Raw genomic sequence first — 22599 nt, 5'->3', positions numbered from 1 at the left:
CTGTTTGTTAACATCAACTCACCTATTATCATTTCTTTTTAGTAAGAACATTTATAATCCTCTCTTTTACCTATTTTGAAATATACATGATTCTCTCATTTGAGAGAGCATGGATCAAACTAAAGGACATTATGTTAAGTGAAATAAGCCAAGCACAGAGAGACAAATACCTTTTATTCACACTTACATGTGGAGTCTATAACAGTCTAACTCACAGAAGCAGAAAGTGGAATAGTGGGTATGAGAAGCTGGGAGACAGGGCCGAGCAGGACACAGAAAGGGAAGACAGGGGTCAGTGGGCACAAGGTTTCAGTTTCACAGGAGGAAGAAGCTCTGGGGTTCTGCTGGGCAGCGAGGGGCTGTGGAGGGCTTGGACTCTGCAGGAATGAGCCTCTGGCGTCCCCGTGCAAGGAGGGGCGGGATCCCCCCACCAGGGCCCGGTCTCCACAGTTTCTCACTGGCGGATCTTGATCTCTGAGTACTCTCTGCCTGTGGCCTCCAGTCCTGCAGTGTCCTGAGCCTTCCTCTTCTGGAAGCTGACAGATGCATACTGCACCTCTTGTTCCTGCCCTGAGGAGGGGGAGGCCACAGCTCGGGGAGCCTGGTCTGGGGGGCTGTCACCTGCCTGGGGTCCAGTCAGGGACTCCTGTGTGAAGAGAGAAGGAGGGAGTGAGAGCAGGCAACGGGGACAGAACAAGGCAGGGAGGCCAGGGAGGAAGACCATGATTTCCTTCCCCTACTCGTCCTTCAGGCATTTTTGTGGAATCTCCTTCTTCCAAGTTTCTATAAACATTCAGTACTTAATGAGCACCTCCTCAGGTGTTTATCAATTTCATTAAATTCTCACAACAATTTGATGAGGGAAATATTAAATTGCCTTCATTTTATAGATCCGAGCACTGAAGTGGAGGCAGGAAGCAGCCTGCCCAACTCCCTGCTGCACCAGGATCCGACCCAGGCAGTTCTCTGCCCCCACAGCCTGCTGTGCCACGGAGGCCCCTTTGTGTGAGGCCCTAAGCTGGGAACCGGGTGTGCTGGGTGGACAAGGTGGACAGGGGCCCAGACTTCCTGCAGCTCATTCTGTAACTGAGGGAAGTGGCAATAAATAGCCATCAAACAAACAAAAGCTCATTTATGAATTATTATGGTGGCCCAAAGCAAGGTCTGTGATAATTATAGGCCGTTGATTCAGACATGGCACTTGCCTGTAGGAAGCTCATAGTTTGGTGAGGGGGCCGGTGTAGGGACAAGCCAGTCACAACAAGCATATCCCTCTCATCAGAAGAGGAATGGTTCACAAAAATGTCCCCACCCTAACCCCCTGGACCCTGGGGGTATGTAACCTTACGTGGCAAAAGGGACATTGCAGATAGAGTCAAGTTAAGGACATTGAGATGGGAAGATTACCCTGAAATATTTGGATGGACCCAATGTGATCAATGAGTCTTAACAAGAAAAAGAGGGGACAGGTACAGAAGGGACCAGAGCTGAGGGTCGCAGGCACCTCTAGGAGCTGGAAGACCAAGAAAGTAGGTCCTCCCTACAGCTGCCAGAAGGCACCGCCCTGCCGGCCAACACCTTGATTTTAGCCCAGGGAAACCTCCTATAGACATCTGAGCACCAGAACTGTAAGACAACACATTTATGCTGTTTGAAGCCATAGCAGAGGTGATGGAGGCTGCCTGCGAGGCCGTCTGCTTAACCTGAGCCCTTCTCAGCTGCCCCCCTGAACACCGGAACATGTGCACAGAACTGTAAGTGAGTTTGCTCCTCCATTCTCTTTAAATTATTCAGATTAGAATTCACACACACACACACACACACACACACACACACACACACAACTTTTCAGCACAGCTAGTATCAAGATCACCACAATCCGCAATTGGCTAATCCGAATGCCCATGTGTCAGTCTTCCCCGTCTTGGGTGTGGCAGTAGCAGAGGACCCAGTTGCACATGGTGACTGCACAGAGAACCTCCATTACTCAACTGCAGGACATCACATTTTCTGGGTCCATCCCACCTCCTTGGAAGCCCTTTTGCTGGTTACACCACATCTCCCTGACCCCTAAATAGCAGAGCTGCCCAGAATTTTACTTCTTCAACTTTGCTTTGTAATCTGACCCACTATGTTGGTTTCATGACACTTATATACTGATGATCCCCAAATCCGGAATTCCATCACATTCCCCTCTCCTGGTTACAAACTTTGATCCAACAGTATACTTGAAATTCTGACTCCCTGCTCCAAAGACACATAAACCTCAGCCTATTTACACTGAACGTCTTCTTTTCTCCCCCAGATCTCTTTCTCCTCCAATATGCTCACCTTCAGTGACTACCACCTCCATTCTTCCAGCAGCTCAGATCAAAAATCCAGGAGACATCCCTAACCCTCTCTGTCCCTCATGGCCCACTCCTAAGTCATTAGCAATTCCCATGAGCCTTCACTTCAAATTTGTCCAGAATCCAGTCCAGCCCAGCCTCCATGGCCATCCTCCAGCGGCAAAATCTCCTGCCTGGAATGTCCACCAGCCTCCTCTCTGACTCTCCGCTTCTGCTCTTCCTCTCCCACACCTGCTCTCTTCTACACAAAATCTCCAGATGCTCACAGTGGCTGTGCGTTCAGACATGACCCCCACACAGGCTGGGCTTGTCCACACTCACTTCCTGCTCAGGGCCCCTGCCTCCCTCTGTCTAACCACACGGCCTTCCCTGTGGCTCCCCACTCCCCGCTCAGCCTCCTGTGTCTGACACTGCCCCTGCCCTTCCCCCTTCCTACTGTCACACAGTCGAGTGCCAGACTCTGAGCCTCCTTCATGCCTTTGCTCAAAAATCATTAACAGAAGGCCGGGCGCTGTGGCTCACGCCTGTAATCCTAGCTCTTGGGAGGCCGAGGCGGGCGGATTGCTCAAGGTCAGGAGTTCAAAACCAGCCTGAGCAAGAGCGAGACCCCGTCTCTACTATAAATAGAAAGAAATTAATTGGCCAACTGATATATATATAAAAAAAAAATTAGCTGGGCATGGTGGCGCATGCCTGTATTCCCAGCTACTCGAGAGGCTGAGGCAGAAGGATCACTCGAGCCCAGGAGTTTGAAGTTGCTGTGAGCTAGGCTGACGCCACGGCACTCACTCTAGCCTGGGCAACAAAAGCGAGACTCTGTCTCAAAAAAAAAAAAAAAAATCATTAACAGAAACTACTAGTCAATGTATCATTGGCAGAAAAATTTGAAAATCCTACATGTGATTAGAGGTGAATATCCAGAATATATAAAGACCTCATATACCTCCACAATGAAAACCAATTAAACTGGTTTAAAAGTAAGTAAAAGACCCTGACAGACTTTTCTCAGAAGAAAATATATAAATGGTCTAAACATGAAAAGATGCTTGGATCACTAATTAGAAGATAAATTGAATTCAGCAACATAGAATGGCGACTGTGAAAAACAAACAAATAAAACACAGAAAATACCAGCTGTTGGTGAGTATGTACAGAAATGAGAACTCATAGATACTATTGATGGAAACATAAAATGATATAGCCAGTATGGGGAAGCGTATGGCAGTTCCTCCAAAGATTAATAAATTAAAAATAGAATTAACATAGGATCCATCATTCCTCTTTTTGTACACATATCCAAAAGGATTGAAAGCAAGATCTTGAGAAGATATCAGCACACCCAGGTTCACTGCAACATAATTCACAATTGCCAATGTGGAAGCAACCCCAATCCCAGTCCATACATGAATGGATTTTAAAAAGCAGTGTGTATATGCAGAATTGAATATTAGGAATCATTCGTTGAAAGGAAGGAAATGCTGTAATATCCTACAGCGTGGATGAATCCTGTGGATGTATGTTAAGGAAATAAGACTCTCACAAATAGACAAATACTGTATGACTCCACTTATATGAAATATGTAGTCATCATTAAATGAGATATGTAGTCATCAAATTCATAGAAAGAGAAAGTAGCATGGTGGTCTCCAGGGTTTCACTGCAAAGAGGAGGGCTGGGGTGGGGAAGTGGGGAGTTGTTATTCAGTGAGTATAAAGTTTCAGTTTGTCAAGGTGAAAATCTAGAATCTGTTGTGTAGCTGTACACTTAAAAATGGTTAAGATGTTCAAATTTGTGTTGTGTGCTTTATTTTTTAACGAAGACAGACAGATACATGCATGACTGGATGGAAGGATGAAAAGATAGAGAGTGAGTTAGAGAGACAGAGATAGTAGACGCATAGATATGTAAATCTCTAGATAGATGATATGTAGATCATACGTAACACAAGACACCATAGGCAATCTCCATCTCCTCAGCTTTTTCTATTTCCTGTAACCTGGATTACTCCTAAATTATGCGTCTAGTCTTGACATTTCCTTCATTTATTTGTTGTTTGCTTGGTTAGTTAGGGACTGGCGTGGATATATCCCTCTCTCTAAAAGAAGACTTCACTGAGCCCATGATTTCTAAATGCTTTTCATGGATGGGACCCTGGCACATACAGAGCTTGTCTCTTGGTAGGTGTTCAATAATTTTTTCTGACCAAATTAAAGAATGAAAGGATGTTGTCACTCTCTTTCTCAAAATCCTCTATAGGAAGTGAAATGAGCAGGGAAGAGCATTTGAGGATGGAGGAACAGCCAGTGCAAAGATGCAGAGTTGCTAATCACCTTGTTGTGGGTGACAATAGTGAAAAGCCCAGTGTGGGTGGAGCTCCAAGCAGGAGGCAGGAAGTAGCTCAAGGGAAGGTCTGGGCCAAGGTGAAGAAATGCGGTACTCGCCAGAGTCCAAAATGAAAAGGCAGGCAAAGATCCCAGGATTGAGATGAAGAATATTTCAATGCAACATTTTAAAAAATAATATTGAGGAAGGAAATAGCAGAGGACTTTAACAGGTGGAAGACCATATTATGCTCGTGGGTCGACAGAATCAACACTGTTAAAATGTCAGTACTACCCAAAGTGATCTACAGATTCAATGCAACCCCTATTAATGTACCATCATCATTTTTCACATATATAGAAAAAATAATTTTACACTTCTTATGGAGGCAATAAAACAAGATGGGAGGTATCAATTTACCAGACTTCAAACTATACTACAAGGCTATAGTCATTAAATCAGCTTGGGATTAGCATCAGAACAGGGACATTGACCAGTGGAACAGAACAGAGAACCCAGATGTAAAACCATCCTCATATACCCATCTAATCTTTGACAAAGCAGACAAAAGTATACACTGGGAAAAATAATCCTTATTCAATAAAGGGTGCTGGGAAAACTAGATAGCCACATGTAAAAGACTGAAACAGGATCCACACCTCTCACCTCTCTCAAAAGTCAAGTCACATTGGGTAACAGACTTACACCTAAAGTGTCTAACTATTAGAATTCTACAGGAAAACATTGGAAATACTCTTCTAGACATTGGCCTAAGCAGAGAATTTAAGAAGAAGACCCCAAAGGCAATCACAGCATCAACAAAAATAAGTAAATGAGACCTGATCAAATTAAAAAACTTCTGCACAGCCAAAGAAACTATCAAGAGAGCAAAAAGAAAACTAACAGAAGGGGAGAAAATTTCCACATGCTACACATTCAATAGAGGGCTGATAACTAGACTCTATTTAGAACTCAGGGAAATCAGCAAGAAAAAATCAAACAACCCTATCAAAAAGTGGCCAAAGGACATGAACAGAAACTTACGAAAAGAAGACAGAATAATGGACAACAAACATATGAAAAAATGCTCAACATCTCTAATCATCAGGGGAATGCATATTAAAACCACAATGAGATATCACTTATCTCCAGTGAGAATGACCTTTATTAAAAAGTTCCCAAACAATCAATGTTGGCGTGGATGCAGAGAGATAGAAACACTACTACATTTCTTGTGGGACTGAAAACTAGTTCAACTTCTGTGGAAAGCAATATGGAGATGTCTTAAAGTGATACAAGTAGATTTACCATTTGATCCAGCAATCCCATTACTGGGCATCTGCCCGAAAGAACAAAAGACATTCTATTAAAAAGACATCTGCACTTGAATGTTTATAGCAGCACAATTCACAATTGCAAAGATGTGGAAACAACCCAAGTGTCTATCAATACATGAGTGGATTTATAAAATGTGGTGTATGTATACCATGGAGTACTATTCAGCTATAAGAAACAATGGTGATATAGCACCTCCTGTATTTACCTGGATAGTGCTGGAAACCATTCTCCTAAGTGAAATATCCCAAGAATAGAAAATTAAGCACCACATGTACTCACCAGCAAATTGGTATTAACTGATCAACACCTAAGTGCACATACAGGGATAACATTTATCGGGCATCAGGCAGATGAGAGGGGGCAGGAGGGGATGGGTATGCACATACATAATGAATATGATGCGCACCATCTGGGGGATGGACACACTTGAAGCTCTGACTCCAGGGGCGGAGAAGGGAAAAGACAACACATGTAACTTAAACATTTGTACCCCCTTAATATGCTAAAATTTAAAAAAATAAAGAACAAAAAAAACGAAAAAGAAAATTAATGCTAAAGATCCATGGAGAATAAAAATTGAAATAAACCCAGATTAGGGAGTGTGCTTTCCTGAGCAAATTGGAGCCCAGCTCTACCGTACACAAAACATCTAGCTGCAGAGTCTCACTCGCCTCACTAAAATTCAATCCTTAGGGGACATGTAGTTACCTAAAAGGCCTGAAGGGCAGAGCTGCAGGCTGGAGAGTCGGGGCTTCATTCTCTAGACAAAGGATGGGCAAACTACAGCCCTTGGGTCAAACTCTACCCACTGCCTGATTTTGTAAATAAAGTTTTATTGCAACACAGCTAAACTCATCATTTACACATGGTCTATGGCCGCTTTCATGCTACAACAACAGAGTTGAGTAGCTGCAACAGAGAGTATACAGCCCACAGAACCAAACACATTTACAATCTGGCCCTTGCAGAAAATGTTTCCCAGCCTCTGTTCTAACGGTGTTGGGGGTGGGGGAGCAGCTGTTCAAATGCAGAGGGGACAGGGCAGTGATGGCTTTTGGACAATCCCTCCAGGTAGGGAAGGGGAGGTGAGAGGCAGAGAGGTGAGGGAGTCCAAGAAGAGAACCTGAGGCCTCAGCAATGAGAGGGGTCAAGATGGAGAGTGGGGACCAATGCTGGCTGTTCTTAGGGGAAAAATGGGCAAGACATGGTGCACTTTTGGCCATAGGAGAAGAAAGCAAGTACATACAGGAGGTAACTCTTCCAGTGTCTGGCCGTGGAGGATGTAGAAGGGTGGACTTCTGTGTTTTGGGCACCATGGGGAATGGTGCAGGGGGAGCAGCTTTTATGGAGGAGGAGATGAGGCGGCAACTTTGGCCATGCCCAGCTGAGCAATCCTGGAGGCCATCCTGTGGGGATGTTCAGGGGATGGTGTCCAGGCTGCAAGCTGGATGTGGAGAGGCCCATGTCACTTACCCGAGAGCCTGGGACCCTGACAGCGTCTGCCTCCTGCACATCCGGGTCCCCCACACCTGCTGCTGCTCTTGCCGAGTTCCTCTTGCGGGACCTCACGCTGAGAGGACAGACCAGAGAGCCTCAGTCTGGGCAGATGAGGGCACAGTGGGCAGGGTGACCCATTTGTTTCCTAGTAAGGGACTAGAGGGGTGACCTGGTGGGACAGAGGTTACCAGTCCCATAGATGCCAATACTGAGAACATAGCACCTCCCCTCCTATACAGGGGGTCCCAGGTTTGAAATAGACCAGAAATCCCCAAAACAAGGGAGCTCATGAAATTGTCACTGTGCATCCCTCACATCCTTCTTGTCCTTGCTTCAAGCTCATGGCCCATAAGGCTCCCTCCAACTCCAGCCCCAGAGACTCTATTCCCGCCAATCCCTGCCCCCAAGGTCAGTGCTTACACGATGAAGATGACGCACAAGGACAGGAAGACCAGGACTGTGGCTCCAGCTACCCAGACAGCCCCCAGCGTCACTCCTGAGACAGGCTGCATTTTGCCTGCAGATGCAGGAGAGCAACTCTGGTGACTCACCTACAAGGGCTGGGTCTCTCCTCCTCCCAGCCCTGTAGGGCCCTGGGCTCTACTCCCCTCCCCCATCTCAGAGGCAAAGAACCTAGATGGGAGGGAGGAGGGGGGATGCTGCTGGTGGGACCAGTGACACATGGAAGTGCTGCTGCAGCCTTTCTTTATTTAAGATTTTGAAATTTTGTTCATCATTGATTTCTTTGTGTTCAATTTTATTGTTTTAACAAGATCATCGCATCACAATATTACTTTCCTTGATTGCTGACTAGTTTGTCGTTCTCTCTTCTTAAATTTTGTACCCAAGTTGAGTTCCTGATGTGTCTCACCCTAGTCCCAGCCCTGCAGAGCAAGGACCTTGTCTCCCCAAACACCCCTGTCCAGCCCCAGCCCCTCCCCTCCAAGGTCCACCTCCGCCCCTCACCCCACCCCAGGGCCCTTGCCAGGCAGGAAGAGGACAGTGATGCTCAGGGTCACAGGAAAGTTCCAGGCCTCACAGCTGAGCCTCCCTTTGTAGCTCAGAGGGCTGCTGGTCAGACCCTGAGGGTGGGGCAGGTGTGTCTTCTCTATTCCTCCCCCACCCACCTGTGTACTCACTCTGCAAGGATAGGCTCAGGGAGATGTGCTGGGAGCCCAGAGGGTTCTGAGCTCGGCAGGTGAATTCTCCTTCATCCCTGGGGTGCACTCGAGGCAGCTCCAGCGAAAGAGGTCCCGAGGGCTGCGAGGGGTACAGGGTCAGGCTTTCCCGGGTCCAGCTCAGCCTGGCAGGGGGGTTGCTGCTGACAGCACAGAGCAGGTGCAGGGACTGGCCCTCCAGGACTGACACAGATGAGCCGTTCTCCAGGACAGTGGGTGCTGTAGAGAAAGAGACAGAGGGTCAGAGAGACAGAGAGATCTGCAGACAGGAAGGAAGGACACAGAATGACACTGATGAGTGAACAGACAACAGACAGGGACTGCAGTGGAGGAAAACACACACTGTCACCCCTCCCTGTTGAGAATCTAACTTGTACCCCATTTTTGCAGAAACAATTGACCATATTTCTCAAAATTTAAGAAAATGTAGGATCCATTTGTTGTCTTTAGGAATTTATCCCACAAACACACACAGGTGTGAAAGGAGATAGAAGGTATTCTTTGCAGTGTGTCTGTTGATATGATGAAATAATGCCATGCTTTCCCAACAGCATAAGATGTATACAGACTCAGAGTGCACCCAAGCAGTGGGACACCGCACAGCCCCAGAGGAGCATGGGGACAGTCTGCACGACTGACGTCAAACCACCTCTGAGGTCCTGCAGGTGAACAAGCCAAGGCTCGGAGCAGCCTGTGCAGGCCTGGTGGGTTCTGGGGAGGAGACGGGACTCTGAGGACTCACCTTGCTGTGCACTTGGAATTGTCGCCCATGAGACCGTATCACCCACCCATAAGTGCGTAAGCTATTGGGGAAATAGACAGACGAGGCTGAAGGAGTGTTCAGGACACGGATGACAAGGGGCCTGGAGGTCGGCCCTGCTGTGAGTGTCGCCCTGTCCTTGATGTGGGCCGAGGGGTGTGCAGGTGTCTGAGGGGAGGGAGGGGCCCTGGGTCACCAGCAGGGAGGTCTCAGGCGACCCTGTGAGTCCAGGTGAGAAGGACGCGCCTGCCCTGATGGAAGAGACCCAGCTCCCGTAGCCCAGGGAGGGCCCCGTCCTACCTGAGCCGGCTCCTCGGAGGACAGTCACCGTCAAGTTCTGAGGAGAGTCTGGGGCAGAGAGACACGGCAGCCCCACGTCACTTCTTACAACTGGGTGGACGCTGGCCTCTGTCCCCAGGAGCCACATCAGGGGGGAGGGGGGAGGCAACACCCTCCTGACCCTCCCCCCCGGACCCTACAGCCCAGCACCCCGTATGCAGCCCTGACCCCATCCCGCTGCCCTGGGGACCCCAGCAGGACCCCAGGATTCCCAGCGCAGCTCTCACAGGACACGTTGAGATGGACGGTCCTCGTCGTGGTCACACGGGCCCCAGGCAAGGTCACCTGGCAGGTGAGGCTGGTGCCGTGGTCCTGGGGCTGAGGGACGAGGGTGAGCACCGAGGAGCGGCCGGTGGTGGGGCCCTGGGGAGCCACGGAAGCCCCCTCCCAGGAGATCCTGGGGGGCGTCCCCTGCTCACAGGCCCAGGGCACAGAGCAGGTCAGGGTGCTGGGGCGGCCGCACTCCAGGGTCCCCGGGAGGAGGAAGTCAGGCGTGTGGGTCAGGGCTGGGGAGGAGAGGGGGACACGCAGGGTCAGGAGGGAGGGTCCAAGGTGCGGCCCTGAGAGGACTCAGGCTCTGGTCCAGCTCCTGCCCTGAGCCCCACACGCTTCACCCCCAGCCCCTCCCAGCACAGGGTCCCAGCCCTGCCCACCCTGCGGCCCCCACCACCTCCCCAGTGGGCACCTGGGGATCCGGAGCCTTACCTGTCACATGTACAAAGAGCTTCTTTTCTACATAGCTCCATTTCAACCTTCCTCGCTCCACCCGAAAAAAGTATGAGCCCTGGTCCCTCCTTGTGGCGTCTCTGATGCTCAGGGAGCAGTTGTTCCTCCTGGGATCCCCGAGGAGGAGGAATCGGCCCTGGGTCTCCTTCTGCACTTTCCCAGCTGGGTTGTTTGTGGCCACTGAAGCGTCATGGTGTGGATTGGCCCCTTCCCTGAACCAGTAGCCATGAACTGGGTCAGAGTGGTTCCAGCCGTACCAGGGATAGTAGAAGGAGCAGGGCACATGGACACACAGGCCCTCCTGCACCTTCACCACCCTCTGCACTTCCAGCCTGAAACCTCCCCTGTACCCTCCCTGTCCCTCCACCCCCGCCATCCCCCAGAGCAGGGCCAGCAGCAGCAGCATGTCCGGGCACAGGTGCCAGGGCCGCCGGGGACAGTCTGCTCCTCGGGGTTCTTCTCTCGGGAACTGAGAGCTGCAGGATTTAGAGGAGGCCCCACAGGAAGATGGGGGCGAGGTCAGAACCATGACCCTCCTCACAAGGAGGAACTTCACAGCCTGACACTGTCAGGGCCTGGGAAGGACTTTCAGATCAAGTGTCACCACCCACATCCACTCCTGGGTACCCTGTGCCCAAGAGGGCAAGAGTCACCCAATTCCCACCCCATGAAGGGCTCAAACACATCTGCTTTTCTAACAACACTATTCTCTTTTGGGTACCTTTTCTGAAAGGTGACAATGGGTCCCATCTGGATCCACCCCTGAGTTTCAGGCTGTGGGTGTTTGTGGAGGTCAGGGGTGGGGCTCAGGGACATGGTGATGGGGGAGGCCCCCGAGCGGAGAGTAGCAGCCTCCTCCCTTGTCACCAACCCCATGTGGCCGTCCCTCTGCACATGGAGGTCAGCACAGCAGACCTGGGTCCTGTCCTCATGGAGTCACCGTCCAGGGAGAGACAATAAATCTCTGGACCTCTGACCTCCCTGTGACAGTAGGTTCACGGGGGCACACAGGCAGGGTAGGGTGGCTCCCCCGAGGCTGAAGGTGTTGTGTCAGGAGGACTGGGCACAGGGACATGGGGCTCAGGTTGAGGATTCTACAAGGGCACAGAAGGGAGCCCGGCTCACGGGAGGCCTGGGAACCTGCGATTGTTCAGTGCAATTTTACAGAAATGAAAGTGAGAAAGGGAAAGGAATATTTTTACATGGGTAAAAACTTCTATTTTTGTCAACACATTCTGGTTGTCAGACCAGATTTTGTCACCCCTGTCACCTCACTCAGCCACATTCTGGCTCCTCCAGAGCATGATGGGTCCCCCTACCTCAGAGCTTTGCTGCAGGTTCTGCTCCCAGGAGTGGCCCAGGGAACTGGAGACACGGGGCGAGGGACACCAGCCTTGAGGCTGCCCACCCTCAGGGATGTCAGGGTTAACGGGGAGAAGAAACTTGCACTTGAATTCAAGTGAAGATGAGTTTAAACTGTGTGGCTATAGGCTGGCAGGAAGTGAGGTAGTTGTCAGGGGGGAAAAACTGGCCCAGGTCAGATTTTGTTTAAAGTCTTTCTGGGAGGAAATACAAGACACATAGACAAAAGTGCCCACAAATGAACCTCTCAGTGATTTGCAGAAATGAACACCCAGGACCACCTGTTTTCCCCCTTGCTGTGGTCCAAGCCCCACTCCCTCCTGGAGGAGCCCATGCCAGATGGTAATGTTAATTATCCTCCTGCATTTTGTTTGTTTGTTTGTTTGTGTGTAATTGTGCATCTGAGCATGCTGCCTGGAATCATGTGACTTTGAGAATGGTTTCCTGAACCGTGGGACACATAGAAAACAGTCTTTTCTTCTACTCGGCCTCATGGATTGTCCTGTCCGCTGCTGTGCTCTGACTGCCCATAACCAGGGGCATCCCTTGTCTGTGAGGACTGAGGAGGGACAGTGCAGGGTGTGAGCAGCCACAGCCGCCCCCACTACCATTTCCTGCATTTCCAGCTGGTGTAACTTCCTGCAGCCTCATTCCCCCTGTGCCCCCACCCTGGACCTCTTCTTTGACCAGTGGCTCTCTCCAAGGGAGAAAGCTGCAGCAGTGCAGTGGTCAGAAGGGCTGTGTGTGGCTTCTCTGTTTCCAAGAGTCCCCAATTTGCAATTGAAATGAGAAAATCAAAACAGGGAGATGAGACATCGGGACGCCACAGAGAATCTAACCCTGTGCCAAACAGGAACATATGGTCCACTTATGACCCACGAGGGCTGGGAGGCCTCTGGCCCCATTTCCCAAATGTGGACAGAAGGCACTGAGGTCCCGACTGACAAGTGCTACGGCCTGAGTGTCTGTGGCCCCCTCTCCCCAGTTCCAAATGCTGAAATCCTGACTCCAAAGGCAACGGTTTCAGAAGGTGGGGTCTTTGGGAGGTGATAGGATCATGACAGTGGAGCCCCCATGAATGGGATTTGTGTCCTTATAGGAGAGATGGAGGAAGCTTGTTTCTACCTTTCCACCATTTGAGAACGCAAAGAGAAGGAGGCCCTCAGGAGACACCAAACGTGCTGGCATCTTGATCTCGCAATTCCTAGCACGGAGAACTGTGAGAAATACATTTCTATTCTTTAAAGGAAAAATGCAGTTTATGATATTTTTATAGCAACCTGAGTGGACTAAGGTTCTCACTGAATTTCTCAAATCCCATGGGTGCCCTGTCTCATGTGCAACTATCTGCTCAGGAGACACTTTGTCAAGCTTGGTCTGTCCAGGTCTGACTGGGCCGGGAGAGGGGAACCTTGTGTTAATCTGATAGGGAAGAATTGTAAAGTTTCTCCCATGAGATGAGGGAAGAGATTTCATTCATTCATTCACTCGCTCAGCAGCCAGGCACTAAGCATTAATGCTGTGCCTCGACCTTTCAGGGAAAGGTGTGAATAGCACAGACCCAGTCCTTGCCTTTGAGCAGAGCGACATCTGCTTTGGAGACAGACAAATCACCTGACATTTCTAAGGTCAGAGGGTGGGTGGCTGTGATGGGGAGGCACAGACTGTTGATGGGGGGATCTTGCTCTTCTGGAGTGGAGGGTGAGTTCTCAGGAAGGAACAGGCAGAGGACACACAGTAGGGACTCTCAGGCAGTCACTGTGGGTGTGATTATCTAGGAAATCAGAAATCCCTGCACTTTGAGGTGCTGTGTTTCCATCCCTCTCACCCTCCCACTGCCCTAGAGACCCTCAGGCAGCTACCAAGCTCTGCCCTCTGTGTGTCAAAACCCCACCTCTGCCCTGGTGGGAGAGGTCACCACCCATAGGGGGCGTCCTTCTGCCCGGGATAGTTCTGGCTCCTGGAGATCTCTAAGTCTGACTGGAGGTGCTGTCCGTGGTGCTGATTCAGAGTTGAGCCCTGATTTGGGAGTTGTCTGCAGCTTGGGGAGGGGCTGGTCACAGAACAGTGGCCCTAGGTTGAAGTCCACATGTCAGATGTGCTGGGAGAGTGTAGGTCAATCTGGAACGAGGCACTGGGGAGAGGGTTTGGCCTGTGTTTTTGTGCCTTGTCCTTCAGTCCCACTCAGCAATGCCCGATGGACAATGCCAGGTTGTTGTCATGCTCCAGGGGCAGAAAAGGGGAAGGCTCTATTCAGCCCCTCTACATACATGTTCCCACTTCATGCTGTTGACATCCCTGACTGAGAGAGGCAAACCCCTCAACAGATAGAGGGGGCATCTGACACTCAGACCCTGTGCAGCTGTAGGAACTTGTCTCCAAATACAGCCCCTAACAATGTCAGTCCACCCTGTGCAAGAGAGTGTTCCTGTCATTACACAAGGGAGTTTATCATTATTATTGTCTCCTCTTCTTGAGTCTAGATTGGGCTTACGACTGCTTTCACAAACAGAAAGTGGAGGACAATACATTCTGAGACTTCCGTGGATCAGACAGTAAGCAGGCCTGGAAGATTCCTCCCTAGACTTAAGGATCCTGAAGCCTCTATGTGAGCATATCAGGGCACTCCTAAAAATGACATACTACATGGAATAGAACTGAGCTTTCAGACATCCAGCCACAGTCCAGGCCATGACTTCAATGCAACTGCCTGAAAGAGTTCAAAGAAAATCTACTAATGAAACTGCCCAGCTCAGTCCCAGTCAAACGGCAGCACCATGACATACAGTGAAATGATCGCTTTGGCCACTGAATGTGGGGATGGTTTGATGTGCAGCAGTAGATAACTAAAACATTAGCCCACACAAATCATTGCTAATAGGGAAACGGAAAGTTGGGGGTTTAATTTCCTGACTAATTTATCTACATGGTGTATTTAAAGGATTACGGATTACTTGTCAAAGGTAATTCAAAGTCTTCAGTGTCTTCACTTCAACTAAGCCTGCATTAAAGCACATTTCCCAGAATCTCCTTCCCCATGTGCTTCCAGGTTGAAGTTGACATAAGAGAAGAAGGAAATTTAAGCAGGAGCCACAAGGCTCTGAGTGCCAGTAGATGGTGAGGTGCTACTGCAGCTATCACACATGGTAGCTGATTGCTGGCCCATCTCGTTGCTGAGGCATAGCAGCTGCTGAACTGCTGGGCTGCAAGGAGGCTGCTGGGAACAGCCACAGGCTGGGAAAGAGGGAGCAGAGAATCATTGAGTGACACATGCATTGATGACACAGGTGTCCAAGACAGTGTGCAGTGTCATGCAAAGAATCCAGGAAAATGGCATCCCTAATATTCCACTCTTCCTAACACACTGTCTCAGCTTCCTTTGACCTGACACGTAGAGCTATTTGCCTATTCATGGGATCCCCATCTTCCCAGGGCCAAGGGCAGGAAACCCCTCAGTACTCAGAATGCTCAGCGTCCAGGTGTGTGTGTTTCTGTGTGAGTGTGTGAGTGTGCCAGTGTGAGAGACAGAGAGGAGAGAGAGACCTTGAATGTGTGAGAGAGATTGAGTCTGTCTGTGTGTCTGTGAGTCTGCACGTGCTGAGCATCGGCCTCCTAGGACAGTGGGACAGTTACTTTCATGTTTCAACTTGATGGACCTGTGAGGTGCTCAGATAAAAGCTTATTCTCTTTGCGTGTGTGAGTGGGTTTGCAGACCACATTAGCATACGAGTCAGAGGATCAGTTGGGTAGATGGGCATCGCCTACACCTCTGAGGCCTCAATAGCCTAAAACTGGAGCAGGGGAGGATTCCTTCCTTCCCGTCTTCTCCATGGGGCTGGAACACCCGCCTTCTGCTGCCCTGCACCAACACTGACACCACCGGTGTTCCTGGCCCTGCAACTCGCAGGTGGCAGACTGTGGGACATCGTGGCCTCTGAGATGACCTGAGTCAATCCCTCAGGATAATGTATGTTCATGTACATACATACATACATGCACGTGTACATATATGTACCCCATAATGGGAGGGGTTCTGTTTTTCTGGAGAAAACTGACTGATACAGCCATAAGGGGAAAGATAGGAAAGTCTCATGGGCCACTTTCCTAGTTTGACATTATTTCAGTGAGAAATAGGGCCCAGGGAAGGGCTGTTTAAGTATGAGAGGCTGGGGGTGACAGAGTCACATCTGTGTTTTCAGGTGTCCACTCTGGCTACCCTGTGGGGACAGGGAGCAGGAGGGCCAGCTGGAGGGTAATAGGACAGCCAGCAGGAGTTTGGGGCCCCTTATCATCCCAAATGCTGTGGGCGGGGACTGCTGTCACTCAATGCAGAACGACCTCATTCACATTAGTAACCCCTGAGAATATTGAGCCTGGCTTTGCCAATAGTAGATGCTACAAACGCAGAAATACAAAGCACAGATTTAGGGTGAAAAATGACAAATCTAATATACTATAGGAACCAGATTTGGGTGAAAACAGTATGAGCCAGGTTTGGATGAAAACTGTATAGTGATAACAGGTAACTTTATTTTCTTCTTTTTCTTCTCTTTAAGGAAGAGTCTCCCTCTGTTGCCCAGGCTAGAGTGCTGTGGCATCAGCCTAGCTCACAGCAACCTCAAACTCCTGGGCTCAAGCAATCCTCCTGCCTCAGCCTCCTGAGTAGCTGGGACTACAGGCAGATGCCACCATGCCTGGCTAATTTTTATATTTTAAGTAGAGATGGGATCTCACTCATACTCAGACTAGTCTCAAACTTCTGACCTGAAGTGAATCCTCCTGCCTCAGCTTCCCAAAGTGCTAGGATAACAGCAATGTGTCGCCCTGCCTGGCAACAAGGTAACTTTTGAGTGGTGGGAGCACAAGGTCCTGAAGTCTGCTCTGCCATCAGAAGACTGGGACAGGGAACAGGAGGGAACAGGGATGGGCAGGACAGTGGGAGGTACATACATGGGGAGAGGGGCAGACAAGACACAAAGGGGCAAGCGGTGGGGCGTTAGTGGACAGTTTCCAAAGAGAAGCTGACAGTGATGTCCCAAGTCTGTCCCTCAGGGCCTGGTGTCCACATCTCAGTTCTGTCTGGAGAAGGAGGGGTGAGTCAGGCCTCCCAGCCCAGCTCCCCTGGGGGCCCCACACCTGCACAGCCAACACTGGTCTCCGGTCACAGTTGGTCAGTTTAATTCTGGCTCCAGGTGGGTGAGGACAGCTCAGCCCCACCTGGGACTCAGGAGCTCATTACTGTGCTTCCCTGGAGACAGGCAGGTCTGTTCACCTGCTGCAGTAGCTCCAGGTGAGGCCACAGGGGAAGAGAATACCAGCCCCGATCGGGGTCCCCCATCAGGGTGAGGACCAAGGACCCAGGAGCCCTCGTGGTTCCCAGTCACACATGTGCAGCCAGAGGAGCCCCTGGGGAAGCGGAGAGGAGGTGAGGATCTGCCCCCAGGCCTCAGCCCCTCCCACAGCCCAAACACCTGACCAGCACCTGCCTCTCCATCCTCTACATGGGGCAGCTCCAAGGCCCTGGTGCTGAGAGCTGGGGAGGATTCAGGGCTTTTGCCTCCTGGGACCTCAGTGTGGCAGAGGTTACTGCCAGCCACACTCACCAGGCGCAGGGACTGGCCCCCCTGATGGGCAGGGACGTTCCATTGTTCAGGGTCGTCAGGGCTGTGTGAGAGACAGAAGGAGCAGGAGGCTGAGCTGGGAGGCCTGTCTCTCCCTTACCTCAAATCAAAGACAAACAGAAGGCCCATATTTGACCCATACTCATGAATAAACGGTCCATGAGTTCACAAAGCTGAAAGCCCCTGAAGGGAAAGAGGCTGAGCTGAGGGTGGAAGGAGGGGAGTTGTCACAGAGCATCCTGGGTGGAGAAGAGGAGAAAGGCACTGAGACAGCCTGGCAGGTGAGGGGACCTGCAAATATATCCGGGATCTTCCAGGGGGACACGCTGGGACATGGTGAGCTGAGGGTGCTTGGAGAGCATGGGGGGCTCTGAGCAGGGAGTGGCATGGTGGGCTGTGGGTGCAGGAAACTCTCTTTGGGCCTGGGTGCTGTGAGGGGCACAGCATGAGGGGAGGGGCTTTGGGTGGGAGGGCACCTTATCCAGGACAGAAAAGGACATGGGGATGGAGGGAGGGGATGAGGCAGGGAGGGAAGGAGAAAGGGCTGAAGGGCAACATTTTTTGGAATGAAGGACACAGGACACACCCAGTCCTGATCACGGTGGGTGGAAAAAGGAGGCATGTGGGGTAAGTCCTGCATTCTGCCTGGTGACAGGGGTCAGGGACTGGTGACAACAGGTGCAGGAGGAGGCTGGAGAGGCAGCAAGTGGGGGAGGCATCAGGGCAGAGCCCAGAGGAAAGGACTAGTCACTCGGGTAGCAGCACCCAGAGCACAGGCGCTATCCTGGGACTGTCTGGTCACAGGGTCACTCGGTGGAGGAGGAACAGGCTGGGAAAAACTAGAGAAAACCACAACAGGAAGCCAGAGTGTGAGGACGAAACAGTCGTTGTGCACGTGAGGGAAGCTGCAGGCCCACGGCTGCCCGAGACAGGAGGTTCTGGGAGCTGAGCCTTCCCCACTTCCTCCCCCTGCAGCCCACAGCACGGTCTGGAGACAGCAAAACACTCCCCAAGGTCACACTGCTGCTCCTGCCCCTCTTACCTGGAAGAGTGTATGAGAAATTGGAATTATTTCTGCCTTGCACATGGGAAAGAAATTGCCAGTGATTTTGATCCGTAGAATGTAATATTAGCTAATAAATCAATTCCTTAGTGAATAAAGGGTTATTTGGGTTGTTTTGCTCTTCTTGAAGTGATCAAAGTTAATTATGATTTTCGTATAGTTTTTCTATATCATCTAAATTTTATCATTAATTAGCATTTATTTGTGTGATAATTAAAGATATTAGAGCAGAACATACTATTCTGCTGTAGAGACCATGCACATATTATTGGTCAATTTTCATGAAATGTAAACATTCTTGTAACAGTGGTGCAGACCAGGAAGGCCCCAGCCCCCATTCCTAGTTCCTGCCCCTCCCCCCAGAGCAAACCCTGTGATGATTTTTATTTTACATAATCACAACCTTTCTGTGTGTACTCTTCTGCCTCTGACTTTTGTACTCACTCTTGTAAAATCTCTCCCCATTAGTTCACACGTCAGTAACTGTCACTGCGAAAAGAATCGCAATGTGTGTTTGTGCCACACAGGATCCAACCCTCCTACTTTAGGGAGCTATTTAGATAATTTCCAGTTGCAGGCTTTGATGAGACCATGTCTTCTAGTATGCACACGCACTGTGGCTGGGTATGTTTTTTAGAGTGGGATTTCTCAAAAATCCCAACTAAAAACTGGGTGGTGGAAGGCGGTGAGCTCTGCTAACCCTGTGACATGTATGGCTGAGGTTTGTACGGCTTCTCCTATGAAATTCTAGTCTTTGATTTCAGCCAGGTCTGTCCACCAGGTGAGTGAGCACATGAGCATATCTGTCTCAGTGACCATCTTCAGAGTTTTCACAGCTGAACTTTCTTTCCATAGTCCTGCTTCTGGAGAAGAGGCAAGTATTTTGGGGCATAGAATTTTTAGAGCCACCATATAACCTTCAATTTCTTTCCTATCTGATTTATTTAGAAGTATCTGGCGTTATGTTTTATTGGGCCCTGGTTTTGGTTGTTGCTGGTGAAAATTTTAGTTCCTGTTCCTTAAATGTCATGTGTTCATTTAATACACTAAGCGACTTGGCACTCCTGGCATCAGAGTACATTGACACCAGGAACTTCCTACCAGAGAGGTAAGAACCTAGAACTTAGGAACCCACACCTTGTACTAAGACACATATAGGATGATCTGTACAAGTCATACCATCCCTGTGAGCTGGCACTTATTATTTCTGACTTAGCAAGCAGGAAACTGAGGCACAGAGAGGTGAAGTGATTTAGTAATCAGGATTGAATCCAAGCTTCCCTTATTCTAACACATGTATTTTTTTTCCTATACAAAACACGTCCCAGAAATAATTTCTCAACTATTAAGGAGAGACACATTTACTCCATAAGAACAAGTGTGTGAAATGTCCCTTCCCCAGACAGGACTTGGGCTCCAACAGCAGGCCAGAAGCCCTGGGTGGTTCCTCACCAGCATCTGTCCTCTGGGTATAATGAAAATCGGTCTCACATGTTTCTTTCTGATATTATAATATGACTAATAGACATTTTGTGTTATATACCTGACTCACATTCAGCTAGAGTCACACTGGGAGCCTGTTGTGTTGAAGATGCAATAGCGCACAGTCGCTCAGGCCCTCCTGCACTGTCCCTGTCTGGCACTTCCAGCCCGAATCTCAAGTCCTGAGCCAGGATTTCCCTGTGGGGCAGTGAGGATTGCCCAGCCCAGCCCCCACCCCTAGCGAGTCTACACGGAGTCATCAAGAGGGCTCACTGTGTTCCTGCAAGTGCAGGCTCAGAGCAGCCTGGTCTGGCCACAGTGGACCTCGCAGGCCACACACTGCTCAGCGGCCAGTCTGGGAGATGGGGCGGCTGAGAGGGTGGAAGGAGAAAAGGGAAGTGAGAGGTCTGGGGCTCCTCCTGCACCAGCTCTGACTTCCGCACAGCTGGGACTTCCCCGCCACACTCGCCCTCCCCTCCCCGCGACGCCACAGCGCCCTCTGCTGGCCGTGGCCCGCACTGCTCCCGCAGCCTGGGCGCGGGCTCCCACCTGTGCAGTGGAGTCCCTGGGGGCCGGGTGGGGTGAGGCCGACCCTGGAGGGGCACCCGCGGTGCCAGCGGGGCAGAGACAGGGTCACGGCCTACAGTGATCGGGCTGAGCCAGCGGGAGCCCAGGGAGGGAGTGAGGACCTGCCGGAGCCGGGACAGGTGAGCGGGGAGGAGAAAGGTGAGCAGGGCTGTCGGGGACGCGCGCTCAGCCCACAGCAGCGAGCACGGACGGAGCCAGCGACCCTGGAGGAGACATGAGTGAGAAAAAGCAATGACAACACTCTGCCCACAGCGAGCTCACGTCCTAGTGTAATCGAGTAGGAAGAAGTGTTCCAAGGTGCGCAGTGGGGCCCGTGAGAGGAAACAAAGCAGCGTTAATCGAGAGGACAGGGAAGTCACGGCGGGGGGAGGGGGGGGTTGGGACAGTAGACTGACTTTCCCAGCTTGGTACCCCAAGTCCTGGATGAAAGAATAAGGGCCCAAAAGGCATGGCACCGCCCACGGCTTCTGATTGGCCAAGCCCTCAAGAATCTGGGAAGCTCACAATGGGAGGAGGGACTTGCTATTTAAGCTCCTGATTGGCTCTCGCAGCTGTGTCTACCTCCCAGGGGCACGTGACATTGTACGCAACAGTCCATCTGCCTTATTGATTGGCTGAGGAGGAGCATCCAGCTGATGATTGGCTAAAGTAGGACTATGCAGCCCCTGATTGGCTGTGGGGCGGACGCGCTCTCTGTGAGAATCACTAGCAGGACCCACAGTGACAGTTGGGCGTCCACACCACCTTCGCGGCGCACGGGACAGACGGTGACTGGAACCACCGGGCCCGAGCTGTCTGGAGGTGTCCCCGGCATTCATCAGGTGAGGACCTGCTTTGGGGCTCCACACACTGGGCTTCCCGGAGAGCGGGGCTCCCCGTCAGGCGGGGGACTCACTGACCTCCCTGAGCCGAGGCGGCCGAGCCCCTTGGTGGCGCAGAGCCCGGTTCCGCGTCCGTCGTGCGGCCACACCGCGGACCGTCGGTGGCTCACAGCAGCCCGTCTGTGCTCCTCAGCCCGGCACCGCGCGGGGCGCCCGGCCAGCACGGAGGGCAGCGGGTCATCCGCCCCGTGAGGGACCAGGTGAGTGGCCGGGTTAGGGACCAGGTGAGCGTCCTCCTGGGTCAGAGCCCGGGTCACTTGCAAACCAGCTAATCAGATAATCCACCCTTCCCTTCCTGCCCTGTCGTCGGTCAGTCAGGCTCCCACGAAGTCGGTCTCTTAGCGAGGCCGTCCCGACAGGGCACCGGGGGTTACTCACGCCCCTCCCGTGTGTGCCAGGTAATTGTTTCACACTGTCAGTCATTGGTTTTCCTAGAAATTCAGTTTTCAGGTCAGTCATCCCTAAGTCAGTACTGATGGGCTGCAGCCCCACCCACCGTTTCACCCCTTTGGCCTCAGACACCTTCAACCTCTCTGCTCCAGGGTCCGAGGAAATCCAAGCTTGAACCTCACACTCCATCTCCTCCTACTCCTCTTTTGGGGAATGGGGTGGTGACTCAGCCAGCGGATCAGCTCTGCAGCAGCAGGACTCCCTGGTGTCCGTGCAGGGGACTCTTCCCTTCTCCCCTGACTCACCTGTATGTCTGTGTTTCCTGAGGTCCAGAGCCATCCCCACCTTCCTGACCAAGCCCAAGGGCCCTGCCCACCGCCAGTGGTCAGTCTGAGTGTGGATGCAGCTGCTGCTGCAGGGACCGGCCGGCACCACAATGGCCAGGCCAGCAGGATCCGCTGGACCTCAGGCAGTGGGGACAGGGAGACTGTGACATCAGTAGCCAGAGTGGGTGGGTATTGAAAGCGAAAAGGTCAACCGGATGACAGAAAGTGGTTGCTCAGATTCATCAGCAGCACTGTTTTTGGTTTCCTGCTGGGGCTTTGGGTCTGGTTGGACTGGGAACCAGGGCTCCAGTCTTCCCAGGGAAAAGATCCCAGGGAGGAGCTGTCTCAGGACCCAGGTAGCTGATACCCCATTTTGTG

The 22599-nt window shown here is 51.1% G+C and overlaps 1 protein-coding gene across 2 annotated transcripts; it reads right to left on the bottom strand.

Annotated features, from left to right (window-relative positions):
* Positions 1–157: 157 nt before the first annotated feature.
* On the bottom strand, positions 158–10976 carry LOC105874762 (sialic acid-binding Ig-like lectin 8). 2 transcript variants are annotated; one of them, XM_075998958.1, is made up of 7 exons: positions 10488–10976; positions 10010–10288; positions 9744–9791; positions 8645–8902; positions 7926–8022; positions 7482–7578; positions 158–570 (listed from the first exon to the last, which is right to left on the bottom strand). In XM_075998958.1, exons 1-7 carry the CDS (start codon positions 10912–10914, stop codon positions 316–318), a joined length of 1461 nt encoding a protein of 486 aa, XP_075855073.1. In that variant the 5' UTR covers positions 10915–10976; the 3' UTR covers positions 158–315. The 2 variants fall into 2 exon arrangements, with proteins under 2 accessions (XP_075855073.1, XP_075855074.1); XM_075998959.1 differs by having other exon boundaries at positions 347–646; positions 8633–8902.
* Positions 10977–22599: the final 11623 nt, after the last annotated feature.

Source organism: Microcebus murinus, chromosome 32, assembly GCF_040939455.1.
Source record: "Microcebus murinus isolate Inina chromosome 32, M.murinus_Inina_mat1.0, whole genome shotgun sequence".
NCBI classification, from domain to species: Eukaryota; Metazoa; Chordata; class Mammalia; order Primates; family Cheirogaleidae; genus Microcebus; species Microcebus murinus.
The sequence above is the reverse complement of the archived record's forward strand: the minus strand, read 5'-3'. Positions and strand labels throughout refer to the sequence as shown.

Excerpts from the sequence above, each read along its gene's own strand:
- LOC105874762 (XM_075998958.1), bottom strand. The coding sequence starts at position 10,914 with ATGCTGCTGCTGCTGGCCCTGCTCTGGGGGATGGCGGGGGTGGAGGGA. Across the intron at positions 10,289-10,487 it reads GCTCTTTGTACATGTGACAG|CCCTGACCCACACGCCTGAC; the intron begins GTAAGGCTCCGG and ends TCTCCTCCCCAG. Across the intron at positions 8,903-9,743 it reads CCTCCGAGGAGCCGGCTCAG|CACCCACTGTCCTGGAGAAC; the intron begins GTAGGACGGGGC and ends CTTTCTCTACAG.